The sequence below is a fragment of the Mustela nigripes genome, chromosome 3 (genome assembly GCF_022355385.1).
Source record: "Mustela nigripes isolate SB6536 chromosome 3, MUSNIG.SB6536, whole genome shotgun sequence".
Classification (NCBI taxonomy): domain Eukaryota; kingdom Metazoa; phylum Chordata; class Mammalia; order Carnivora; family Mustelidae; genus Mustela; species Mustela nigripes.
In genome coordinates this window covers 188267485-188290255 of record NC_081559.1, presented here as the reverse complement: position 1 = coordinate 188290255, position 22771 = coordinate 188267485, and the positions used below count along the sequence as shown (strand labels likewise).

At 49.7% G+C, this 22771-nt stretch overlaps 1 protein-coding gene across 1 annotated transcript in view; it reads left to right on the top strand.

Annotated features, from left to right (window-relative positions):
- The window catches only part of KCNQ3 (potassium voltage-gated channel subfamily Q member 3), a 294698-nt gene that overhangs the window by 229300 nt on the left and 42627 nt on the right, over positions 1-22771 (top strand). Inside the window, exons 2-8 of the mRNA XM_059395183.1 lie at positions 8014-8104; positions 9441-9567; positions 13365-13537; positions 17798-17953; positions 19434-19544; positions 20891-20986; positions 22290-22384. Coding sequence (XP_059251166.1) covers positions 8014-8104; positions 9441-9567; positions 13365-13537; positions 17798-17953; positions 19434-19544; positions 20891-20986; positions 22290-22384 — 849 coding nt within the window. The remainder of the gene's footprint in view (positions 1-8013; positions 8105-9440; positions 9568-13364; positions 13538-17797; positions 17954-19433; positions 19545-20890; positions 20987-22289; positions 22385-22771) is intronic.

Sequence of the window (22771 nt, the reverse complement as noted above, 5' to 3'; positions counted from 1 at the left end):
GAGGGCCAGACAGATTAAGTTACTTATCAACGTCACAGGGAAATAAATAGTGCAGTCAAAATTTAAATTCATTCCATGCCTGATTCCCAAATGTATGCTCCCAATTATAAAGATTTGGTAAATGGGAAAACTGGAAGGAAACTGTTAATTACTGAGTGTCCACTGCCTACCTTTCAGCGTTTTATACCTGTTATATCATTGAACCCTCGTAGGTAGCTGGCACTCCTTCTCACCCTGCAGATGAAAAGCCAGAATCCCAGTGGTAAGGGAAACTCGAGACCCTTACCACTTGTCTGTCTCCACCAGTCTGCTCCCTGACCGGAAGTGCCCGTGATGTGTGGTCAGGTCACGGAGAAGTTTGCCCTGCAGCCCAGAGTCATGCAGTTAGTACCATCCACAGAAATGCTCCTAGGGCAGCAACAGTGAGTTCAAACAGGGTTGTGCCTTGTTTAAAAAAAGGTTGTGCCCCGAATAAGGGCCACGCGGGTGGGGTGGTCCGGGCGGTTAAGCACTGGCTCAGGTGGTTAAGCATTGGCTCAGGTCATGATCTCGTGGGATCAAGTCCCACATCAGGCTCCACACTCAGCTCGGAGTCTGTTTGTCCTTCTCCCTCCCCAGACCCCTCCCGCATGCATGCTCCCTCCTTCTGTCTCTCCCAAATAAATGAATAAATCTTAAAAAAAAAAAAATAGTAAAAGGGACATTCAAGAAGAAACGTATGGTAGCATACCACAAAACTTACATAGATGTTTCTAGAGGCAGATTCATCAAGAAACTAATGAAGCTCGAACAGTGGCCTATATGAGTTTTTACTCATAATTTGTATTATTTTCCCTAAATTTTTATTTCTTTTTCTCCATAAACCTGCATGTATTCATCTTGTACTCTTCCAATCATGCTAAATAACCTGGTATCAACAAAGGTGTCTTTAAGATTAAATCCTTTTTAAGTTTTAAAATATTTTTTCTGCCCTGCATTCGATGTGGAATTTATCCTCAGGTGATCCTGATGGAGTTAAATTAACCTTGGCCCGTAGTGTAGGTCAAGAGTTGGAAAACTTTCTCTTAAAGGGCCCAAAGGTGAGTATTTTAGGCTTGTGGGCCAGGCAGCCTCTCCTGCAGTTCTTCACTACAGAAGCAACCACACACATAAAAGCAAATAAGTGTAGCTATGGCATAAAAAAAAATTATTTACAAAAAAAAGGCAGCTGGCTGGGTTTGGCCCGAGGGCCGCAGTTCGCTAACTGCTGGTTTAAATGGTCAAAACCGCATCTACTATGTTATGCACATGTGGATCTATAGGTGGTGTGGAAAGGGTATAGACAGATACAGATACAGATTTGTGTGTGGTTATTTATTTATGATATCCTTGCCTCATTTCAAGAACATGGAAGTTTTTGAAGACAAAGTGTTTTCTTCCCCCTATCTATTATTAATGTCAGTTTTTCAACTCATCTCGGTGAGCATAAGAGGAGAAAGATGGGTAAGAAAGCTGCACCTGCTGAATGCCTGATGTTTGCCTAAATTCTAGGTGTTTCACATGACGTGATTCTCTTCTAACCCCCATGCCCATCCCATGAGGCAGATTTAGAGTCTCTTTATCCTGCAGTTAATGGGAATCAGTGAAAATCTACTTAAAGAAAGTCTGTTGGAAATGGAACCAAACCTCATACCAAACAGCAAAGAAAATATCTTGTTAGTACTTTATCACAAAAAATAGAATTAAAATACAAAAAAGTGTTTATTGTATCTCACAATTAACAAAATAGAAGTTATAATTTCAACTATGTTCTAATTTTTAGAATGAATAAAGACTGAACCGAGTGTTAATTTGGGAGTATATTTTCCATGCCCCAATGATATAATACAATATGACTTCACATTTTATCTCCTCAACGTTTGTGGGGAAGGATTGTATGAGATTTTTCATCCTTTGAAGTAACGATTTGACTTTCATTGTTGGAGCAAGATTGTCACTTGTTAATGGCTTTGCCATATTTAGAACATCTCTCCATCATCATGTCCATCAACTTCATGAAATCTTGCATTTTTTGTAAGTTTTGCCTTTTCACTGTGCAAACGATTCACAATGTACTGCTGGATGCTGTACCTGATGGGGAAGCAGGGATGGACCCACACAGCCATGCACACACAGGGTATAGGCTGTTGTGAAATCATCAAAGACGTTTGCATGGAGACTTCATTACAGAAATGGGTTTTGGTTTTGGGGATTTCTGCTGCCCTGTGCAATCTCTCTTAACCCTAAAGACTGGGATAAAGGATAAGATAACAAAAAACCCTTGCATTGGCACTCCAGCATTATAGTTGAGAAACTGAAAAACAAAGGCTCTGAGGCTCTGAAAAACAAACCTATCCAAAGTCATCTAGTTTATGGGTGATGGGCCAAGATTTGGATCCTCCTCACCATTATTCCTGCATAACAAACTACCACAAAATTTAGCAGCTTAACACAACACACATGTATCATCTCAGTTTTCATGAGGCGGAAGCCAAGCATGGCTTACCTGAAGCTTCTGCTTGGAGTTTCTCACAAAGACCACATGATGAAACTGTCAGCCAGGGCTGAGGTCTCATGTGAAGGTCTGACTGGTGAAGGATCCTATTCCAAGCCCCCTTTTGTGGGAGTTGGGAGATTCAGCTCCTTGGGGGCTGTTGGACTGAGGGCCTCCATTCTTTGCTGGCCATTGGCTGAAGGCCACCTTCAGTTCCACATGGGCCTTTCCTCCATGTCAGTTTGTGTCATCAAAGCCAGAAAGAGATAAAATCTACCAGCAAGATAGTAGTCACTGTGATTCAAAGAGGCTGTCTGCCTGACTCATTGGGAATAAGGAAATCTCTGGCACACAGTGGGTGCTTTACCTTTGGGGAATTTTGGTTGAGGGTCAGTAGGATTCTGATGTAGTCTGAGGGATTGTATATTCTGCCCGAGGGCAGGAACCAAGAATGCTAACTGAGGATCAAGTCTTACGGTGGCGTCAGAAGTACCTGCTCTGCTGTGCTTGTGCTCCCGTGGCTGAACTGTGAGCCAGCAGCCCCCTCCTCAGTCTCTGGCTGGCTGTGTTCTGCCTGTTCCTACAGCATCTCCCTGCAGGCCCCATGACCACTCCCAGTGCTGCCCCCACTCCTGCTGTGACCCTAGCACCTGAGCCTGGAGGCTTGGTTCCTCATCTATAAAGTGGGGTGCAAATCTAATGATGACAGAAACCCCACCTCAAGGAGCACAAGAGAAAATGATGCATAAATGATTAGACAAATTATAGTTTTCACCCTGTTTGTCCCACCTCGAGGGAAACTGGGAGGTAATCCTTGCTGTTAGGCCCTCATTCCCAGCAGGTTAAGCTTTGTTCCCATAAGGGAGTCCAGGGCTGCCTGAGAAGAAGGTGTGGGAAACCCAGGTGCCACTGTGCACAGAGTTGTGACCCAGCAGAGGTAGGGTGTCAACAGCTTGGAGCTTACACTTGAGACTCCAAGTACAGCTGCAAAGCAACCTGCCCTCCCACCCTCCACGACCCTGGCAGTGGAGGGTGATAAGATTCAGAGGGTACGGGTAGGAGGTGGTGTGTGATTTAAGGGCACGTCTGAGACCCTTGACCCAGACTAGCCTTGTTCACCAAGAGAGCCAGCATCCCGCAGACTGGAGGACAGCTTTTGGTTCTCCCCCAGACTTAATTCCACCACAAACACTGACCCATCCTGCAGGCGCTGGGAGGAGGATGAGTGTGGCCAAGGAGCAGAGGAAGAGGCGAGAGGAGCGGAAGTCAGGGAAGGTTGGGTGTAGGAGACAGAGACAGGGACAGCTGCAGAGCAGGAATCAAAGCGACGTGGCCAAAATCAACTACACAAGAAACAACACTTGTTGACAAGGATGTGGAGAAAGGGGAACGCTCTTGCACTGTTGGTGGAAATGCCAGCTGGTGCAGCCGCTCCGGAAAACTGTGGAGTTTCCTCAAGATGTTGAAAATAGAGCTATGGCCCAGCAATCACACTGTTGGGGATTTGCCCGAAGAATACAAAAACACTAACTCAAACATACACCCCTATGTGTATTGCAGCATTATGTACAATAGCCAAACTCTGGCCACAGCCCATGTCCATTGACAGATGAATAAAGAACATGTGGTGTGTATATACAATGGAATATTACTCAGCCATGAAAAGAATGAAATCTTATCATTTGCAATGACGTGGGTGGAGCTAGAGAGTATGATGTTAAGTGAAATAAATCGGGCAGAGAAAGACAAATACTGTATGATTTCACTGGAATTTAAGAAACGACACAGAGGGAATAAAAGAAAGAGAACAATAACAACAACAACAACAACAACAACAACAAAAGTGCAGACTCTAAATTCTAGAGGACAGACTGACGGGTCCCCAAGAGGAGGTGGGCGGGGGGGGGGGGGGGGGGGGGGAAATAGCGATGGGGATTAGGAATGCTTCGTCCCTGATGACCACAGGGTGATGCGTGCAAGTGGAATCACCGTATTGTACACCTGAAGTGAACATCACACTGTGTGTTAATGGCGCTGGAATTAAAATTAAAGACTTTAAGAAACTGACAGAGGAATTAGAAGAGTCGTCGGTGAAGCACTGGGGAGTGAGAGAGCCAAAGCGGTAGGAAGAGGGAAGCCCTTGTCTCCCACACACATCTGGCTTGGGTGGTGAGACGGGTCATTCGGTCGGTGTGTCTGCGATCCAGTGCCCCTCTTAAGAGTAAATTGAAAGCTGTGAAGGACCAAAGAGCATTTTCCTCCTTCCTGATTAAGGAGGGGTTCTTGATTCTCTTAGCTTTATCAATTAATGGTTGTTTTCCAGTTTCAGAAAGTAAATTCCGCAAGGTGGCAGGTGTGTGAATTTCTTGAGGTGTGAGAAAATGCCAAACTCTGCCAGGCACTTGCTGCCCCCTGCTGGCTGAAGCCTGGTTTTGCACTCTCCGCCGCTGGGAATCGGGCTCCAACTGCATTTCCTGATTTCCTTTGCTGGCTCTAAAATCACAGACTGTAAGAGCTGAAAGGAACTTAGATCTCCAGCCCCACCCTCTTCCCTAAGCTGTAGACTTGAATTTTTATAAACCTTCTGGATATTTCCATCTGAACCTCAAACTCAGCCAGTCCACAGCATAGTTAAGATAGTACATTTTAATTAATACACAATGCAAGCAAATGATTACAAAATGATAATGGGTTATGGTCAGTACTGGGATAGAAATGCAGTGGGGTGCTCTGTGACCCCAGGGGAGAGGTCACACTGGAGAACATGCAAAGAGCAGCTGAGGTCATGGAAGTCCGTGGAGGCAAAGCATGACTGGCGCTGTTAAGGCAGAATGTTAAGGCTGTTAAGGAGAATGTGGGGTTGTGGGAGAGGTTGGGAGGAGTGGGCAGAGAAGACATCAAGACAGGCACAAATAGACTCAGAGAGTTGGAGGAAATGCTCTCATTCAGGATGGCTGGCCTGGATGTCAGGAAGCAGCAGAAGGCAAGGCTGTGAGGACAAATCCAGATCAAAGGCCCACATCCCTTACTAAAGGAGATGATTGAACTGGGTTCCATGTCCATAAATTTCGCACTCTGCCTATGAACATGTCATTCATGATGTTCTAGGTCATCCCGCATAAATTGGGGACTGTCCTGGATAAACTGAGACATGGCAGTCAACTCTAGCTAAGCCTCAAATACACATCCAACCCCTTGGCCTCTTGGAGGTTTTCAGTCTTGTACTCTGAAAGCATGTGGTGAACACTCAGATCATAACCTCTGTAATGGTCTGTCCTGTGTTTCCCTCACTGCACTAGGAGGTCTTTGGACATGAGGGCTAGATTTTATTCATGTTTGTATCCTTAAAACCAGTGCTATCCTGGGATACAACTGATAGTAAAATAATAGCTAGTAGGTTGTGAAGGCACTCTTCTAAGCACCTGACACAGATTGTATCATTGAATAATGGAGGATGTGTGCACTTTTATTGAGTTCGTTTTCTAGATAAGGAAGTCAAGACACCAAGAGTTTGTTTAACTTGCCCAAGAAGACACAGCATAGGAGAAGGAAGGGGATTCTAATCCAGGGCTTATTTCCAGAGCCTATGAATGAATAAAATGAAGTCTTGACAGACCTAGATTTGGATTTGTAGAATCATCTAAGAGCCCGTTCCCCAAGGCCTGCTGGGGAAGCAGTCAGTGATGAGTGTGTGAATGGGAAAGCACCAGCTTCATTTGCATGATCCTGTACGGTTGATCAAACCACTCCCCATCCATTTTCTCCTGTGGTCCTCACAACAGCTATGATCTCCATGTGGCTCCATTATTCCCATTCTATGAATGTGATCACTGAGATTCCCAAGGTCAATGAGCTATTCAAGACCACATAGAAAGTACTCCCTTTGAGCCTGTGTCTCTGGACTCCACAGTCCTGTGGTCTTTTTAACTGACAACACTATTATCCAGATGGAAATGAATCCTTCTGATGAATTTCTCCATCTCTGAAATGGGAGTTCAGGTCTACCTTGCGGGGGGGGGGGGTAGTTGTAAGGATGACCTGATAAATGTAGAGTGACAAGGGGTAGGTGCTCACTAACGGGTGATGTTGGAGTTGATGTTACCACCCCCACTGTCCCCACCACCACCATCATCATCACCAGAGAAGACCTGAGATTCGGGGTAGCATATTTTAGGCATGGGTCCGGAGCCATAAATTGAAGTAAAATGGCCAAATACAGGAGGGAGCTTAAAATCTGGTGTAGGTCCCTAGGTAAGGTTGGGAATATAGATTCAGTTCTGCAGATCAGAAGGCTTATTGATCAGAAGACGTGATCAGGACCACCAAGGTTCAGAGCCAGGACTTGCATCCTCAGCCACGGCCAGGAGCAGATGTTTCCAAACCTTACATTGTGGGTCTTACCGTCATGGCATGAAATAGTTTTCTTTTTGGTCAAACTGTGAGTTCATGAAGGCAGATCCAGCATATTCATCATGGACTTCCAGCTCTCTTTCCCCCATGCCTGCCATATAAATATTGAAGAATGAATGAGTGAATGAGTGAATGAATGCGCCAGCATGACCCCACTTATGTAACCAAGCCCACAGCACATGGGCTGGAACCCAGCAGGGTGGAGAGCCAGGTCACACAGAGCAGAAGAACCTGGAGTATGTAGTACCAAGGCTCACCCATGGGCCCTAGGGAACCTGGTGCTGAGCATTCCACCAGAGACTTTACACCAAGAAGGAGGGAGACCCATTTCTCTTTGCTGATATCCTGAAGCATGCACACACATGAACATACACACACTACAAGCTCTCCCTCCCCCCATCCTCCCGCCAACTGAATTTATGTAGATAATAATCTCAAAAAGGACTGTTTGCAGTTTACTCCTGCCTGAGACAGGGGCATGAACCAGATGACCCTTCTGTGATTTTTCCAGGTGCAGCAGACTGCATCCTTCTCGATGGCGGGTCCTGTTCTTTCTAGTATGAAGACCACTTTGTAATTTCAGAAACAATTCTGAAGGGCCCCAGATGAAAGAGGTCATTTCCTTTATTAACCGGGGACTGTAGAAAGAATAATACTAAGCCATGGAGACAGAGGTTTTTGCCGAATTTATCGATCTTTGAAACGAACTTGTCATTTGTTTGTACTGAGACTGTTTCGCATGTTTGAAGACCGTCGTTCTGTATGTGCGGGACGCACCATTCATTCGTTTATATTCCTGTTGCTTTGCCAAAGCTTGTGGGAACTTTTGGTCTGGAAGATGTCTGCAGCTCCCAGCGGAGTCCGCTAACCAGCTGTTAAAGCGAAAGTGTGCACATTCCTTACCTTGCCTTAGGTCTGTTTTCTTTAGCTGGAGTAATAATCCCTACCTGTCTCATCGGTCTGTGGGGCAGTTACGTGGGATAATGGGTCCAGCACGTGCCAGTGTCTCAGGGAAGTTGTTGCTTCACCGTGGTTGACGCCGTCCTCTGGAGCTAGTCGGGACTAGATGCTTCCTCCTTCCTCCCCTCCAGGTTCCTCATTGTCCTGGGATGCTTGATTCTGGCCGTGCTGACCACATTCAGGGAGTACGAGACCGTTTCGGGAGACTGGCTGCTGTTACTGGTGAGATTTTGCACCTCCCCTCACGGCGTGCTTCCAGGATCGATGCCTCTGGTTGGCCTTCCGCAGTTGAGAACAAGGACGCTGCCCTTGAGCACATCTGGTTTTGGCTTCCGGGCCAAGCCCAGTCCCAGGAGAAACCAATGCCTGGGTCTGTTGGGCAGGTCTGCACGGGCGTGGTGGAAGGGAATGGTATTTTTTATTCTAGACTAAGGACAAGAGGGCACCAACAAGGTCAAAGCGAAAACCAAAGTACGTTAGTTATATGATAAAGGCAGCTTCCCAATCCTCTGAAGGTTAACACAGAGTCATGCTCTGTTCTGAAACCTGCCTCTGCTTTTTCTCCCTAAACCCTGAGGATCTCTGACTCCCTTCAAGGCCACGAACCAAATCCTATTTGTACATTAAAACTCGTCCTCACTCCTGAGGCCTCTGCCTGGTTTATCTCTCTGTTCCCACATCTACACAGGGAAGGGATGCCAGCCCCCCCGATTAGGGTCTACAAAATAGCAGGATCTTCACCTTACACTGAGCATGCTGTCTGTGATGCTAGATGCAGGGGTTCCTTCTGAAGTCAGGTGTTTTCAATTCATACAGTCTCAGGTTAAGACCTGAGCAGGTGAATCCCGAGAAGCCCTCTAGCTCCAGGAACTAGGTTTCAAGGATTATCATGGAGCAGCAACTCTCCAAGGGTCCCAGGAGGTCACCAAAGAGGGGGACAAAGGTGTCTGTGTCCCCCTCTTTGGCAGGAGGGAAGGAAGAGATCCAAGGTCCAGGGAGACAGCACAGGGAGGCGCCCTGAGCCTGACCACCAGCCTGGGAGTTCCTCTTCACCACATCCTAGTCTGCAGAGACTTGTGTAACTACTCCTTGCCTTGGTTTCTCAAAACATAGAATGAGAGTAATATTATAAAACACTTGAGGTGGCGCCTGGCCCAGGAGCCATGCTTGTAAATGTTGACCACAGGTAGCAATAGCCAGAGTCAGGCACAATGGGTGGGACTAGCAGACTGTGTTTCATGGGTCTTTCCCTTTTCCAATTAACTCACTTAGAGACTTTTCATACATGAAAAGAGAATTTTAAGAAATGATCCATTGGAACCGAAACAGAAAAAAACAAAGAATCCCTTTGCAAAGCTGATGTTAGGGACAGTTAGCACATCCACACAGACGCTAGAGCTGCCCAAAACTGCATGGAGGTGATAACGTGTTCTTCTTCCCCCTCTGCCACCAAAACGGCAACGGAAATCCCGCTCTTCGAAACCTCAGAGCAGAAATCACTAGTCCCAGACAACTGGGTCTTGGTTGATCCATGTCTCTCCATATGTTCTTAATGCAGGAAACATTTGCTATTTTCATCTTTGGAGCCGAGTTTGCTTTGAGGATCTGGGCTGCCGGGTGTTGCTGCCGCTACAAAGGCTGGCGGGGAAGGCTGAAGTTTGCCAGGAAGCCCCTGTGCATGCTCGGTAGGTAAGCCCTGACCCGAGTCAGGGGGTGCCCTCGTCCCCCTGCTTCTGGTGCACCATTTCCCCAAGGAGATTTTCAGCAGCTTCTGTCCTTCTGGGAAACCGTGTGTTGTAATAGAAACCTGCGCAGCCTCTGACCCTATCTCGAGGAGGAGTTGCTGCTCCAGTGTTCCGGATGCAGAATTCCTTCTTCCGTGGCTTGCCCTCCTCATGGCTTTACAGGGCCATGATCCTCGATGAGAGTTGTGGGGGGCACTCCTGGCATTTGGGCTGTGAAGGTGCCACTCATTGTAGGATGCTGAGCACCCTCCGGTCCCTTGACTGGTAGCCTCCCAGCATCGTGACAACCAAAATTGCCTATACACTCCCAAGACTGGTGGTTGTGGGTGTGGGAGGAGTGACACCACTGCTGGTTGAGAATGGGGTCTAGGGACCCACATTGTGCCCATTGTACAGAGGAGAACACTGAGACTCGTGGTGCTGAGTCATTTTCTAGTGACACGGGTAGTAAGCAGCAGATTCCACCCTAACACCAAGGTCTGGAAGAATCTAGCACCTGTACCCTCCCTCCTTACCATGTTGCTGGGTCTTGACCCTGAAGCTGCTTTGGGAAGACGTCACCGACACCTTTGCCTCTGGGTGCAGGCACTTGATAGTAGAGAAGGTGGACCCTTCCACTTACCCTTGTTGGTGCGGCATGAACTCATATGTTTCCATCTGAAGATCCCACTAAAATCGTAGAGCAGCAGTGACAGGGAGGAGTTAGAACCTCAAATTCCTCGTGATGGTTAAAGTTACAGGATCACAGGACCTTGACATACCCTCCGAAGGCACTTAGTCCAACACGCCGTCCTGTCCGAGGCTCCCGACCTCGTCACAGCAGCAAGTGGTCACCTGCTTGCATACCTCCAATCCCAGGGCGCTCACTACCTCCCCCACATTTATTCCATCTGCCGTCTTCTGAGTCTCTTCAGATACTTGAGTTCAGTCATTCTGTTCCTCCTCTCCGCTGCCGCGGTGGGAAAGTGCGCTTAGTGGCTTCGGCTGTACCTTGTACCGTGTTCTCAGCATCGTCCTTCCTCTTCTCCACGCATGCCCACGTGCCTTTTAAAAAGTGACCCCCCAGGACTGAACACGGCCCTTTGGGCACAGATGGCCAGCCCTCCATGCTTCTTGCTCCAGAAAGAGAGCAGGAGCCCGCCTCTGTCCTAAGGGCCACGCTTCTCTCTGGGCAGCCAGGGGGGCCTGCCTTACTTGCAGGTTGCCTGGCACAGTGACTGCACCCCCTGACTGCTGGCGGAACCCCCTCTTCCTGCTTCCCATCTGCTGCTGAGGCTAGACCCCCGAGGGTTTCGTGTATCACACAACGTTTAATGCAAGGAGAGGCTCTGTGGGCGTGGGTGTGCAGGAACGTGCCCACAGTTTTGGAGGACTTTGTAGTTACTGATTATTTTTTCATGTTTTTCAACCTTCTCCCTTTTTTGTCCTCGTTCCCTGTCTGCTTCTATCTCAGTCCATTCCGGCAACTCTGACCATGCCACGGACTGCCGCCTTACGAACCAGACAAATGTATTTCTCACAGTTCCAGAGGCTGGAAGCCCAAGATCAGGGTGCCAGGCTCTGGTCGAGTCCCTCTTCTTGGTCACAGACTGCCCACTTCTTGGTCTCCTTGCTGTGTCCGGGGTGGGGGGGGGGGGACTGTCGTCAGGGACCTGATCCCTTCTGTGAGGGCTCCACCCTCATGACCTCACCGCCCCCCACAGGCCCCGCCTCCTAAGCCCATCCCACTGGGGGCCAGGATCTCAGCTGCTGAATTTTGGGAGGACACACACATTCAACCCATAGCAACCCCAGTTTGCCTCCCCTTCTGCCTTCCTTTAGAGTCTTTTGCAAGGTGTTAAGTGGACTTCATTTTCCCCTTTGGAGAGTCCTATCCGGTGCTGACCACAAGTCCTGTGCATGTGTTGAGGGGGAGTGGGGGAGGTGACTTCATACCCAAATTCAGAGGTTCTCACCCAGTTTGAGAACATCCTAGTATTGTAGGGAGCCTGAACCCTTCCACGAAAAGAGCTTTCCCCATCGCACAGTCTCCACTGTTCCAAAAGGGGCTGATTTGACTGCGCTTCCTGTCACGTTCCACTGCCAGCCTCCCCCAGAGACCCGAGGCCAGCCCTCAGCACACCGTCCTGGCTGCCTTCCTTTCTGGGACGCCTGTTTTCTGCTCTCCTCCTCTCGACTTCTCCCATAACATGGCCCTTATGAGAAATGCTGCTTTTCTCTGTGTGTTTGACTTGAGGGTGGTCACCCGTCAGGGAATATCACGGCCTTCATATCCGAGGCAGCTCCAGACCCTGCCGTCTCGGGTGTGAGTCGGCCCATCTGGGCTAGAATCTCCCATTCTCTCGGAGCATTATAGACTCAACTCACATTTGCCCTACATCCAGGCTTTGTTTTCTCTTGCTTTCTGCAAACATTATAAGTGGATAACTTTGCGCAGATCAGCGGAGAGGCCTGGCGAAGGATACAGACATGTTGGTATGCAGATGTTTGACACTGAGCTTTTCCCCAAAGTTAGGCACATCTGGGGGATACCTTGAAATGGCAGAGATGCCTAGGTGTGAATTGAGGGACCTAGTCCAAGCTGGAAGACCGATACAGCAGAGGTTTGGAGGTCTGGGAGACACCTCCGAAACAGTCCTATGGCCAGAGTCTTTGGGGAAATGCTGTACTTTGTGTGTGGAATTGAAAGCCACGAAGCATATTAAGATATTGAAGGTTCCTAGAAATCCTACAGTAGCAAAAGGTGCTTAATCATTTTCCCCCAGATTTACTTGGCTGTGGGGTCCCGTTTACCTGCTGACCCTCTGCAGTGTGGTGGGGAGACGGTCGGTAAGGGTGTTGGGGTGAGGGAATAGGAAGGGACCAGGGGAAATGCCTCTGTCCTTGGCTCTTGGCTTCAGGAGCCAGCTTGGAAGGGGAGGAAGAAGAGGACGCCGCGAGCAGGAGTGCTACAGCGAGCATAGGAAGGCAGACCGGGTTCTGGTCCCCTCATGCCCTCCACTTCTCTGCTTTCAGTCGCAGTTGTGAGGGCGGGCCACATGTTTTATTGCAGTCTACCCTAGAGCCAAGGGAGAGACCACCAGGCCATGCAGCTCAAAAGTATGGGGGCCTTACCCACCCGTGGGGTGACCCTCCACCTGCCGGGGACAGAAGCCAACGGACGGAGGTCCCAGCTCCCATCTTCCAGAGTGACCATGCTGGGAGGCAGCTTACAACTCCCTTCCCTTGCCTCTCTCCTTCCCTGTCTCCCTCTCCCCTCTCTGGTGCCTCCGGAGATGGTCTCCCCAAGAATCACCCAAGGCCAAGGCCCTGACTTGGTGCTGCTTTTAGGGGACACGTTCCTTCAACCATGTCTGAGCTTCAGGCTTTCCCCTGCACAACCAGGGCATATTCCTGTCCCCTCTGGGCCTGAGAGGGACCCTGCCACCCTGGGGGACCTCGGGGACTCGCTTCCCTGGGAGGGAGAGTGAGAGCTGGGGCCTGGCAGGCCTCCATCCAGGGTCCACTCGGCGGTATCCATCCGGCCCTGTAGCCAAGGGAAGGCACACGCGCTCAGGTTCTGTCTCCTCATCTGTCCCGGGAGAATAATCCCGCGGAGCACGAGTGACTGGTGTCACGATTTCGGGCCGCCCGCTTGGCACGTGCGCGTCCGCGGGCAGCCAGCGCCTGTGACGGCTCCACCGCGCTCGCCCGACCTTCTCGTCCTCTCCCCCGCCGCCCTCTGTCCCCCTTCCCAGACATCTTCGTGCTGATCGCCTCTGTGCCGGTCGTTGCCGTGGGAAACCAGGGCAATGTGCTGGCCACGTCCCTGCGCAGCCTGCGTTTCCTGCAGATCCTGCGGATGCTGCGGATGGACCGCCGGGGCGGCACGTGGAAACTCCTGGGCTCGGCCATCTGCGCCCACAGCAAAGTAAGTGCCACCCAGGAGCGTCTCCCCACCCCCCCCCACCCCGGGCCCTCACAGAGTCCCCAGAGGGTGGTCGCTTTGCCACCACTGGTGACGGGATGGGGAGAAGGAGCAGGAGGAAGAGCAGGGGCACCAGCAGGAGGGCCGCAGCCCGCACAGCAGGCAGACCTGGGTTCAAGTCCCGAGCTCCACGGAGTGCCTACGACCGACTGTGGCCAAGTCACTCCGCTCTCCTTGAGCCTTGGTTTCCTGATTTCTAAATTAGGGAACAATGGCTCAGCCTCCTGGTGGGTGACGGGGTCAAATGAGCCAACCTCAGGCGGCTCACGCTGGGACAGGAAGCTTCAGGACTGGCCCAGACTAGTGGGAGTCCAAACTCCATTGGTGTGACTCTGGGGATTTTCTGACTCTGAATTTAGAAAATGAGGATCATAATGTGCTCACTTCCTAGAGTGAAAAGACTTAGAACATGCTCTATTTTTATAAGCTGCCTTAACAGTTAAAATGAGGATCCTTCTGGCAGTCCGCACAAGAAGAGGTACATATGAGTGCCTGGTAAACAATAGGTGCTCATTAATGGTAGTGTTTATTATTCCAGATATGCTTTTCTCCACAAACAGTACAAATAAATACCTAAATAAAACAAAAAATTATGCTGCTTGTTAGAACCATCTGTGCAGCCTCTGACCCCAGATTCAGCGAGGTCAGCGCTTTCAAGAGTTCTCCACCTAACGGTCCACTCTTATCAGAGGACATGCTAGTGACACCTAACCTTTTATCAATGAAGCTGAGCTGAGGCACAGCTCCTATAGAAGTCAGGGCGAAAATGGCTGGTTTTGATTCTCATCCTGTGTTCCCTCCGACCGGAATAGAACACAGTTCCCGATCCACCAGGTAATTCCTGGGAACAAATACGTCCACACCACCACCAGACTCTACCTCTGAGGTCAGGTGGGCAGAACTTCCAGACAAAATGGCATCTCTATGGTAGGAGACCAAAGGCAGAAAAAGAAACTGCTGGTCAAGCTCCATCGGCCATGCCTGCCTCTCAGACGACCCCCTTCTTAGCCTGGTGCGGTTCCTGAGCTGCACAGAGGCCGCGCACCCTGCCTTCCCTCCCAGGGCCGGCATTGTGTTGAGGAGGTGAGCACACACCTGGCTTGGAGTCCTGCTTCCGCATTTATTAACTACAAGAGCTTAGCCCAGTTCTTCCTCCAAGCCTGGTGAACCAGCACTTAGCACTTGACGTCTTCATCCATTTGTTCCAAACTTCAGGACTCTGGACCATGGTCCATGATTGACTTCTCTGGGAGCCAACAATGCCGAGTGGGAGGCCCGAGGTTGCATAGGGTTACAGTTTCACAGTTAGGGTAAGGCCAGGCTGTGCTACCAGAACAAAGAAGCCCCAGAGGCTCTGCAACTTGGCGCAAAAAAAGGTTGATGTCTTCTCACTCACACGGCGGACATGAGCTAGGTGGCCCTCATCGTCCTGAAAATGAGGACTGAGTCACAAAGTTAGCAGAAAAGGGGCCGGGAGCACCGTGCAGAATGGATTTAAGGAACAGGCAGGAAGTTGCTGCCAACTTTCCTCCACATCGGCTCCACCCCAACCCCCTAGCACCCCAGCCCCCCAGCACCCCAGCCCTCCAGCACCCCAGCTCTGGTCTGACTTCAGGGCAGCTCAGGTGTGTACAGGAGTCTGTGGGTATCAGGAAACAGCCATGGGCTCTGCCACAGAGCTACTGGCATAAATTGTGTAAAGTCAGAATTACCTCGAATAGCCTTTTAAATGACTGCAAAGCACAGAATTGGGACACATTTTCACTCCTCATCAATGACCATTATGCCTCTTAATAATCCAACACAACCAGGCTTTCAGTGTGGTCATGAACAGACAACAATTTCCGTAGCTAAGCACCAGATGCAGCTTTTGACTTGCATTCAGGTGCCAGAGGGTATGAAAAGACATAGGAATGCTAGAGCCACACTCAACAGGTCAAGAGGCTGGTGCCCTGACGGCCCCGGGAAGGATTTACCATTTCACCTTTGTCTTCTCCAAGCCTGGGCAGGGCAGACACTCGCTGAAGGGGGTGACCCGCAGGGGTCCTTGCGCCATCTGAACTAACCTCTCTGGGCTGTAAAGTGAATTTACGCAGATGTGAGTTTGGTTGTGGGGGAAGTCAGACCTGAGCAGCAGGCATAGGAAGTGTTAGAGATTCAGAGAAAGCCTACTCAGGAGATAGTGAACGCGTGAAGGAACTAGAGCTGACCTCAATATCGGGACGCAATTGAAAACTTTTGAAATGGAGGTGACTCGGGTCTCAAGATGACGCTGCTCTTCGGTTGGGCCCGTGGGAAAAGGCAGTGCAGGGGCAGAGGCCAATGTGAGCAAAGGTACAGAGAGAGGCAGGAATCAAGCCCGAGATCCTACGGACCCAGAAGGCCAGCCGCCTGGCCACCGATGGTCAGGCAGAGGAAGTACATTAATACGAACAACTTTACTTCCTGGGATGATTTAGCAGGAGCGTCGGGCCTCATCTCCAGACTGTGCTCGCCAATCACCTTGACTTTCTTCTGCCCAGGCTACCGTGCTGAACTTTGAAATTGGAGCAGAATGAGAGAAACAGAGTCTTAGGGAGTGCTTGGGTCAAGGTGTTTGAAAACCTTGGTGATTTGCGGATCTTTGCCATATTCCTGCACCATCCTTACTATTCCTTAACATTGTTCTCTAAGTCAACTCGCTTTGTGCACTTGCTCACACGTCCTAATCTATTGTGTGATAATATCCACGAAATAAAAGATTGTATGCTCATTTTAACTTATGCTGGTTTTTAATATTGTTTAAATCTGGATGTGACTCTTTAACATACAAACTACCTTCCTTCCTTCCATCAGGAGTACACAGGAGTGTACACAGGAGTCCACATCATTTTTAAGAACTGCAATCCACTCCCTTCATTTTGAAAATAAAGAAACTAAAGCTGGGAGGGGGCTCATTTGCCCAGGGTCCAGGCAATCAGTGGCAGGCCTGGGTTAGCTCTGCCTCGCTAGGTCCCCCTGCTGTCGGTTTTCCAGTAGTGCTGAGCTTTATCCCGGATCTGCTCAGCCCTGCGTGGAATCAAGTACCCTGGGTCCTGAGCCTCGACTAGGAGGCAGATATCCATTTCACCTGCCTTCTTGTCTCCCTGTGAAGCCTCTTGAGCTGTGATGTCAAGGTCACCTGAAGACATAAATCTTCCTCTCCTCTTTGATTATTGATGTTATTGATGGAAATAAGGACTGTATTATTATCAAAAAGACAAGAAGCAACTAGTGTTCGCAAGGATATGGAAAAAAAGAAGCTTCGTGCTCTGCTGGTGGGAATGTAAATTGGTGCAGCCACTGTGGAAAACTGTATGGAAGTTCCTCAAAATATTGAAACCAAAATAAAATAAAATAAATAAAAAATTGAAACCAGAAATGCCATATGATCTAATAATTCCACTACTGGGTATTTATGCAAAGAAAACAAAAACTCTGATTCAAAAGCATACATGCACCCCTATGTTTATTGCAGCATTATTTACAGTAGCCAAGATATAGAGACCAACTAAATGCCTAGCAGTAGATAAATGGATAAGGAAAATGTGGGGTGCATACACAGAGGAATATTACACAGCCCTAAAAAGGATGAGGTCCTGCCATTTGTGAGAACATGGATGGGCATAGAGGATATCAGGCTAAGTGAAATCAGTCAGACAGAAAGACAAATACCGTATGATTTCCCTCATAAATGGAACGTAACAGCAACAACAAACAACACATGAATAAACAAACAAAAAGCAGAAACAGACCGAGAAATACAGAGAACAAGCCAATGCTTGCCAGAGGGAAGGGGATGGAGAGTTGGACAAAATGGGTTAAGGGGAGTGGGAGATACAGGTTTTCAGTTGTAGAATGAATACGTTGTGGAAATGGAAGACATAGCACAGAGAATACGGCCTGTGCTGTGGCACTGTATGGGGATCATGGGAGCTCCACTTGTGGTGAGCACAGGAACATGTATCAACTTGTTGAATCCCTGAAACTCATGTAATTCTCATGAGTTTCTATTCTCAAATTTAATAAAAGAAAAGGAAGGAGAAAAGGCTCAGGGAAGGTAAGTAACTTGCCCACAGTTGCAGAGCTGGTAAAGCGGGCCCCCAGCCCTGGTGTGTCTGCCTCCAACGTCCATCCAGAGACGTCCCAGTGACCACTTCCCTTGTCCACTGCTTGCTCTCCCAGGAGCTCATCACCGCCTGGTACATTGGGTTCCTGACGCTCATCCTTTCTTCATTTCTTGTCTACCTGGTTGAGAAAGATGTGCCAGAGGTTGATGCCCAAGGAGAAGAGATGAAGGAGGAATTTGAGACCTATGCAGATGCCCTTTGGTGGGGCCTGGTGAGTCACCGTCTTGAAGGTCCCCATAGGGACTGACAGAGAGAGGTAGAGGGCATGGCGTGGGAGGGCTCAGGTGAGCAGGTGCACATGCAGGCACAGGCCAGAGCTCCCCCTGCAGGGAATGCACTGGACTGGGCTCTACCTTAGTGCTCACAAGAAGTCAGGGCTGGGAATAGTCGGGGCCATCATCACTTGGGGCCCTTATTTCATTAGTGGTGGGTTGTTATCAGCTAAGCCATGCATGTGCAGACAGACCCAGTAGCAGAAGAATACACTTGCACTCAGACCTTCAAACACACCTGAAAACCCACAGCTCCTACCCACAGGGGCACATGGTACTAAAGCTAGCATTTTTTTATTTTTTTTTGAGAGAGAGAGAGAGAGCACGCAAGAGAGCGAGCATGAGTGGAGAGGGGCAGAGGGAGAAGGAGAGACAGAATCCTTTTTTTTTCCTTCAAGATTTGATTGATTGATTGATTGATTGATTGATTTATTTGATGGAGAATTAGAGAAAGAGGACAGGACAGCAGGTCAGAGGAAGAGGGAGAAGCAGGCTCTCTGCTGAGTAGGGAGCCCAACATGGGGCTTGATCCGAGGACCTTGGAATCATGACCTGAGCCAAAGCAGATGCTTCGCTGACTGAGCCACACAGGCACCCTGGAGAGACAGAATCCTTAAGCAGACTCCCCGCTGAGCACAGAGCCAGATAGAAGGCTCCATCTCACCACCCTCAGATCATGACATGAGCGGAAATCAAAAGTCGGATACGTAACCAACTGAACCTCCCAGGTGTCCAAAGCCAGCATTTTTTGGAAGGCTTACTTTGCTCTGGAGCATTGCTCTAAACGCCTTATGAACATAGCTTAAATTCTATTTAAGGAGTTGTTTTAAGCCCCTTTTTAAGACTGGGAAACTGAAGCAAGAAGTGGTTAAGTAAGTAATTAATCCAAGAAAGATCTCTGAGCCAGTTAATGGTTGACCTGGGATCTGAACTCAGGCAGTTGGGCTCTAGGGAGCCCACATGGGACTGATCTGCCATCCTGTCCTGTGCAATCATGCGCACACAGTAACCTACAGTTGTAAACACACCAAGGACGATACAACACGCATCAGCACAGACTCATGCCCCGATGTGAGACACGCACATAACACATGTAAATGCGCTCACTCATCTGCGTGCAGACACTGGGAAAGAGCGACACACAAAATCACACGTGTGTGGATATGCCCAGAACGCACATGCACATGTTTGCAGTGATGCAAACATTTGTCAGCTGATCGTCTCTAGGTAGGGAAAGCCTTCACTTAGAAACAGGCATGGCTGCAAGGCACCCATGTGATTGCTGGGCACCTGGTACCTTTCCTCCAGTGGGAGACACACCCCCAAGCAATATGAAAGGCTTACGGGTAGAGCTTGGCTGACGCGTCCCTGACTTCCCTGGTCCTGCAAAGGCCCACGTCTGACCTCTTCTCTCTTCAGATCACACTGGCCACCATTGGCTACGGAGACAAGACACCCAAAACATGGGAAGGCCGCCTGATTGCGGCCACCTTCTCCTTAATCGGTGTCTCCTTTTTCGCCCTTCCAGCAGTAAGTACTTCAGCCTTCTCCCTAGTGTGACTGGTGGGACCTGTCCCCACCCCCTGGCGCCTCTTTCAGACTGTCCTACAGGTTGGGCTCCTCCAAATCCAAGTCTCAAGGCTGCCTTCCTTAAACGGACTTAGCTGACCCCCTCCTCTGGGCATAACTCTCTAAAGGCACTTCTGACCCCGTGCTGCATCCCCCTCACTCCCCCTCACCCCCCACCCCCAGACTGTGAGCTCCCTGGGAGCTGGGATTATGTCGCCCACCCACGTCTCCCCAGCACCATGCATATGGCGGGTCCTTCGTCTCGAGGCACTCCCTTCTCTTGTCCTGCTGTTTCATTTACTGGCTTATGTAAAAAAAAAAAAAAAAAAAAAGCATCTCCCTCAAGAGTGAGTATTTGACCCATGATAGAATAATCCCCCCAGCCCAGTGCCCATAAGTATAATGCAACAGTCACAGAAAACACTTATTAGACTTACTGTGTGCTAGACTCAGGCCGCATGCTTTACCTGCACCATCCCATTTAACTTCATTTAATCACAATGTGGGGAGTTTGGTGAGTTTTCGTCACCGTAGTCCAGATGAGAAAACTGAGGTTCAGTTAGGTCAGTCAGGTTTCCACGGTTGCACCGTTATTGGGTTGTGGGCTCGGGCTCTTAATCAGGAAGCTGGAAGGAACCTTCTTACGGAACAAGGCTGCTTCCACGCTCTTCATCTCCCAGAGCTAGCCTTAGTGATATCCTTCCTCCACGGTTGCCTACTTTGTCTGTTTTTCCTAAGCTCGCTGACCTTAGGCATGTGACCTTTGTGAATCTCAGTGTCTTCATCTGGAACGGGTCAGGGGCTGTGGGGGGTGTGGCACGGTCTCGAAGCTTTCTCCCAACTTGAAAAGGGAGTGCTTCTATCCACATACACGTGGACCTGGAAATTAAAACAGGTGACGATTCTGGGAAATTCCAGTAAAAGTCTTAAGTGACCATTTAAGCAGCTAAAGTACATTTTACATTCCATTAGCATTTACCTGGCATCTGTTCTGTGTCATACTTCTTAACAAACGGCTCCAATACACCGTTTCACTCTTTGCTTAACGAAATTCTGAGGAAGGTAGTGTTAGCCCAGTTCCCTGTGGAGGAGTTGAGATGGAGTAGTTAAGAGGCTTGCCCGGGCTCTCCTCTCTGGAAAGTGACAGAGTCAGGAACTGAAGCCAGGCCTTCCTGACATCAAGGCTCCATGTAACCCAGCCATTTACTCCCTAGAAGAGCAGAAAAGAGTCTTTGTGGCCCTGGGAGTGGGCGTGGGGCACCCAGAGAGGCCAGCAGGGCTGACCGGGGCCTGACTTCTCCCTCTAGGGCATCCTGGGGTCGGGACTGGCACTCAAGGTACAGGAGCAGCACCGGCAGAAGCACTTTGAGAAAAGAAGGAAGCCGGCCGCTGAACTCATCCAGGTCTGTCTGCCTGAGGAGGAACGGGATTGGGACCAAGCTCCTGTGCATCTGCATTTGTTGGCGGGGGGGGGGGGGGTTGGGGGTACTTGTACGGCAGTGGGCCTGCCTGGGGCTTGGCATGGGACCGTGCTTGCTTGAAGATGGCTATGGGTGTTCCTGTGGTGACCTTTTGACCTGTGCTCGTGCATGAACGTGACCGTCCCAACACTCCTCCAACCAGATTCTAAGTGAGAAAGAGACACAGGACTCCAACAGGGACCAAACGAGCCATGGGCTGCTTTATGATCAGTGTTGGAGTGGAGAATTTAGCTTGCCCTGAGTCCATATGAGGCTTCTCCTTCCACTTCCCACCTCTGTCCTGACCTAAGGGAGAGCCGGGCTAGAGTCCAGGTGCTTAGCCAATTGGCTACAAGGAGACGTGGCCCCTCACATATGCCAAGGACGGAGAATCCATAAGTCAAGAGAGAAGGAGACACCTTACATGTGCTCAGTTTTGGACAGTTGGCCCCTTCATCCTGTCCAGTAGAAAATCATGCACAAGTAGGTGTTGGACGCCCAGCAGCTCCATCACTCCCACACTGTGAGCTGGAAGTGGGGAGGATGGTGAGAGCTGGGGAGAGGCGGAAGTGTTCCTGTTCATGGTTTTGTGGGTACAGAGAAGAGGAGGGTGGGGTACCCTGACTACAGCTGCATGGGACCCAAGGTATATGTGACCACCCACCGTGAAATTGCATCCAGTGTCCTGAGGGTCTCTGTGGGTCTGTGGCTCTGATGCTGGATGGTACATGATATTCTCTTATATAATCTAGTGTGATGGCCAGACCAATCCCTAAGGGTCTGCTCCGTTATTCCCCAGCCCCCAGATCGTCACCGTAGCCCCAAAGTTGTAGTACATTAGAATTGAAACTTCGTATCCGGGGTCATCTCTTGCAACTGATGTGGCACAAAAGACAGTGTTTATCCCCCTAGCTGTTTAAGAAGTCTCAGGGAAACTTGCAGCAAGAGTCACCCCTGCTCCTTCTGGGGATTTTATACCCAGCACCCTCTTCTCCTTCCGCTGCATAGCTCCGCACCCCTGCCCCACGGTTTAAGTCAGGGCTCCACGATGATGGATGGGAGAAGGATTCCTTCCACAGGATCTACGTGCCAGGAAACCTGCCTTCTCTGCCTATCACCTCAATGCATATTTAAGCTCTTAAGAGGAGTCAGGAGTTCCTCTAAGGGAGGAGGGGCTGCGGGATTCCGTGGGAGTTGAGTGATGCAGGGCGATCTGGTGATCCCAGCCCCTCTTCTCTCCCCCCAGGCTGCCTGGAGGTATTATGCTACCAACCCCAACAGGATTGATCTTGTGGCAACATGGAGGTTCTATGAATCAGTCGTCTCTTTTCCGTTCTTCAGGCAAGTGGCGACCTGTCTGAATGCTCTGGGGGTGACTGGCCATCCCTCCTGTGGGTCTGTGTTTGTGCCTGTGGCATCATAGTTTCTTGGAGAATGGGGCATGGTTCCTGGTGTGCGCCGCCTATTAGAATCACTGAGAGCTTAAATAATCCCAAAGCTCAGGCCACACCCCCAGTTAATTAAGTCAGAATCCCTGAGAGTGGGGGCCAGGCATCTATACCATTTGAAGCTCTCCAGGTGACCCCACCAGAGATTGCCAGCTACAGTGTGGAGTGGCTGACAAGAGAGGGTCTGATCATTGTTTGAGCAGGGCCGGTGTCTGAGGAAGTGGGGAGTGGGCCTCACGAGCAGTCCTGGGAGCTCCTCCCATAGGGCCATGGCCTGTAC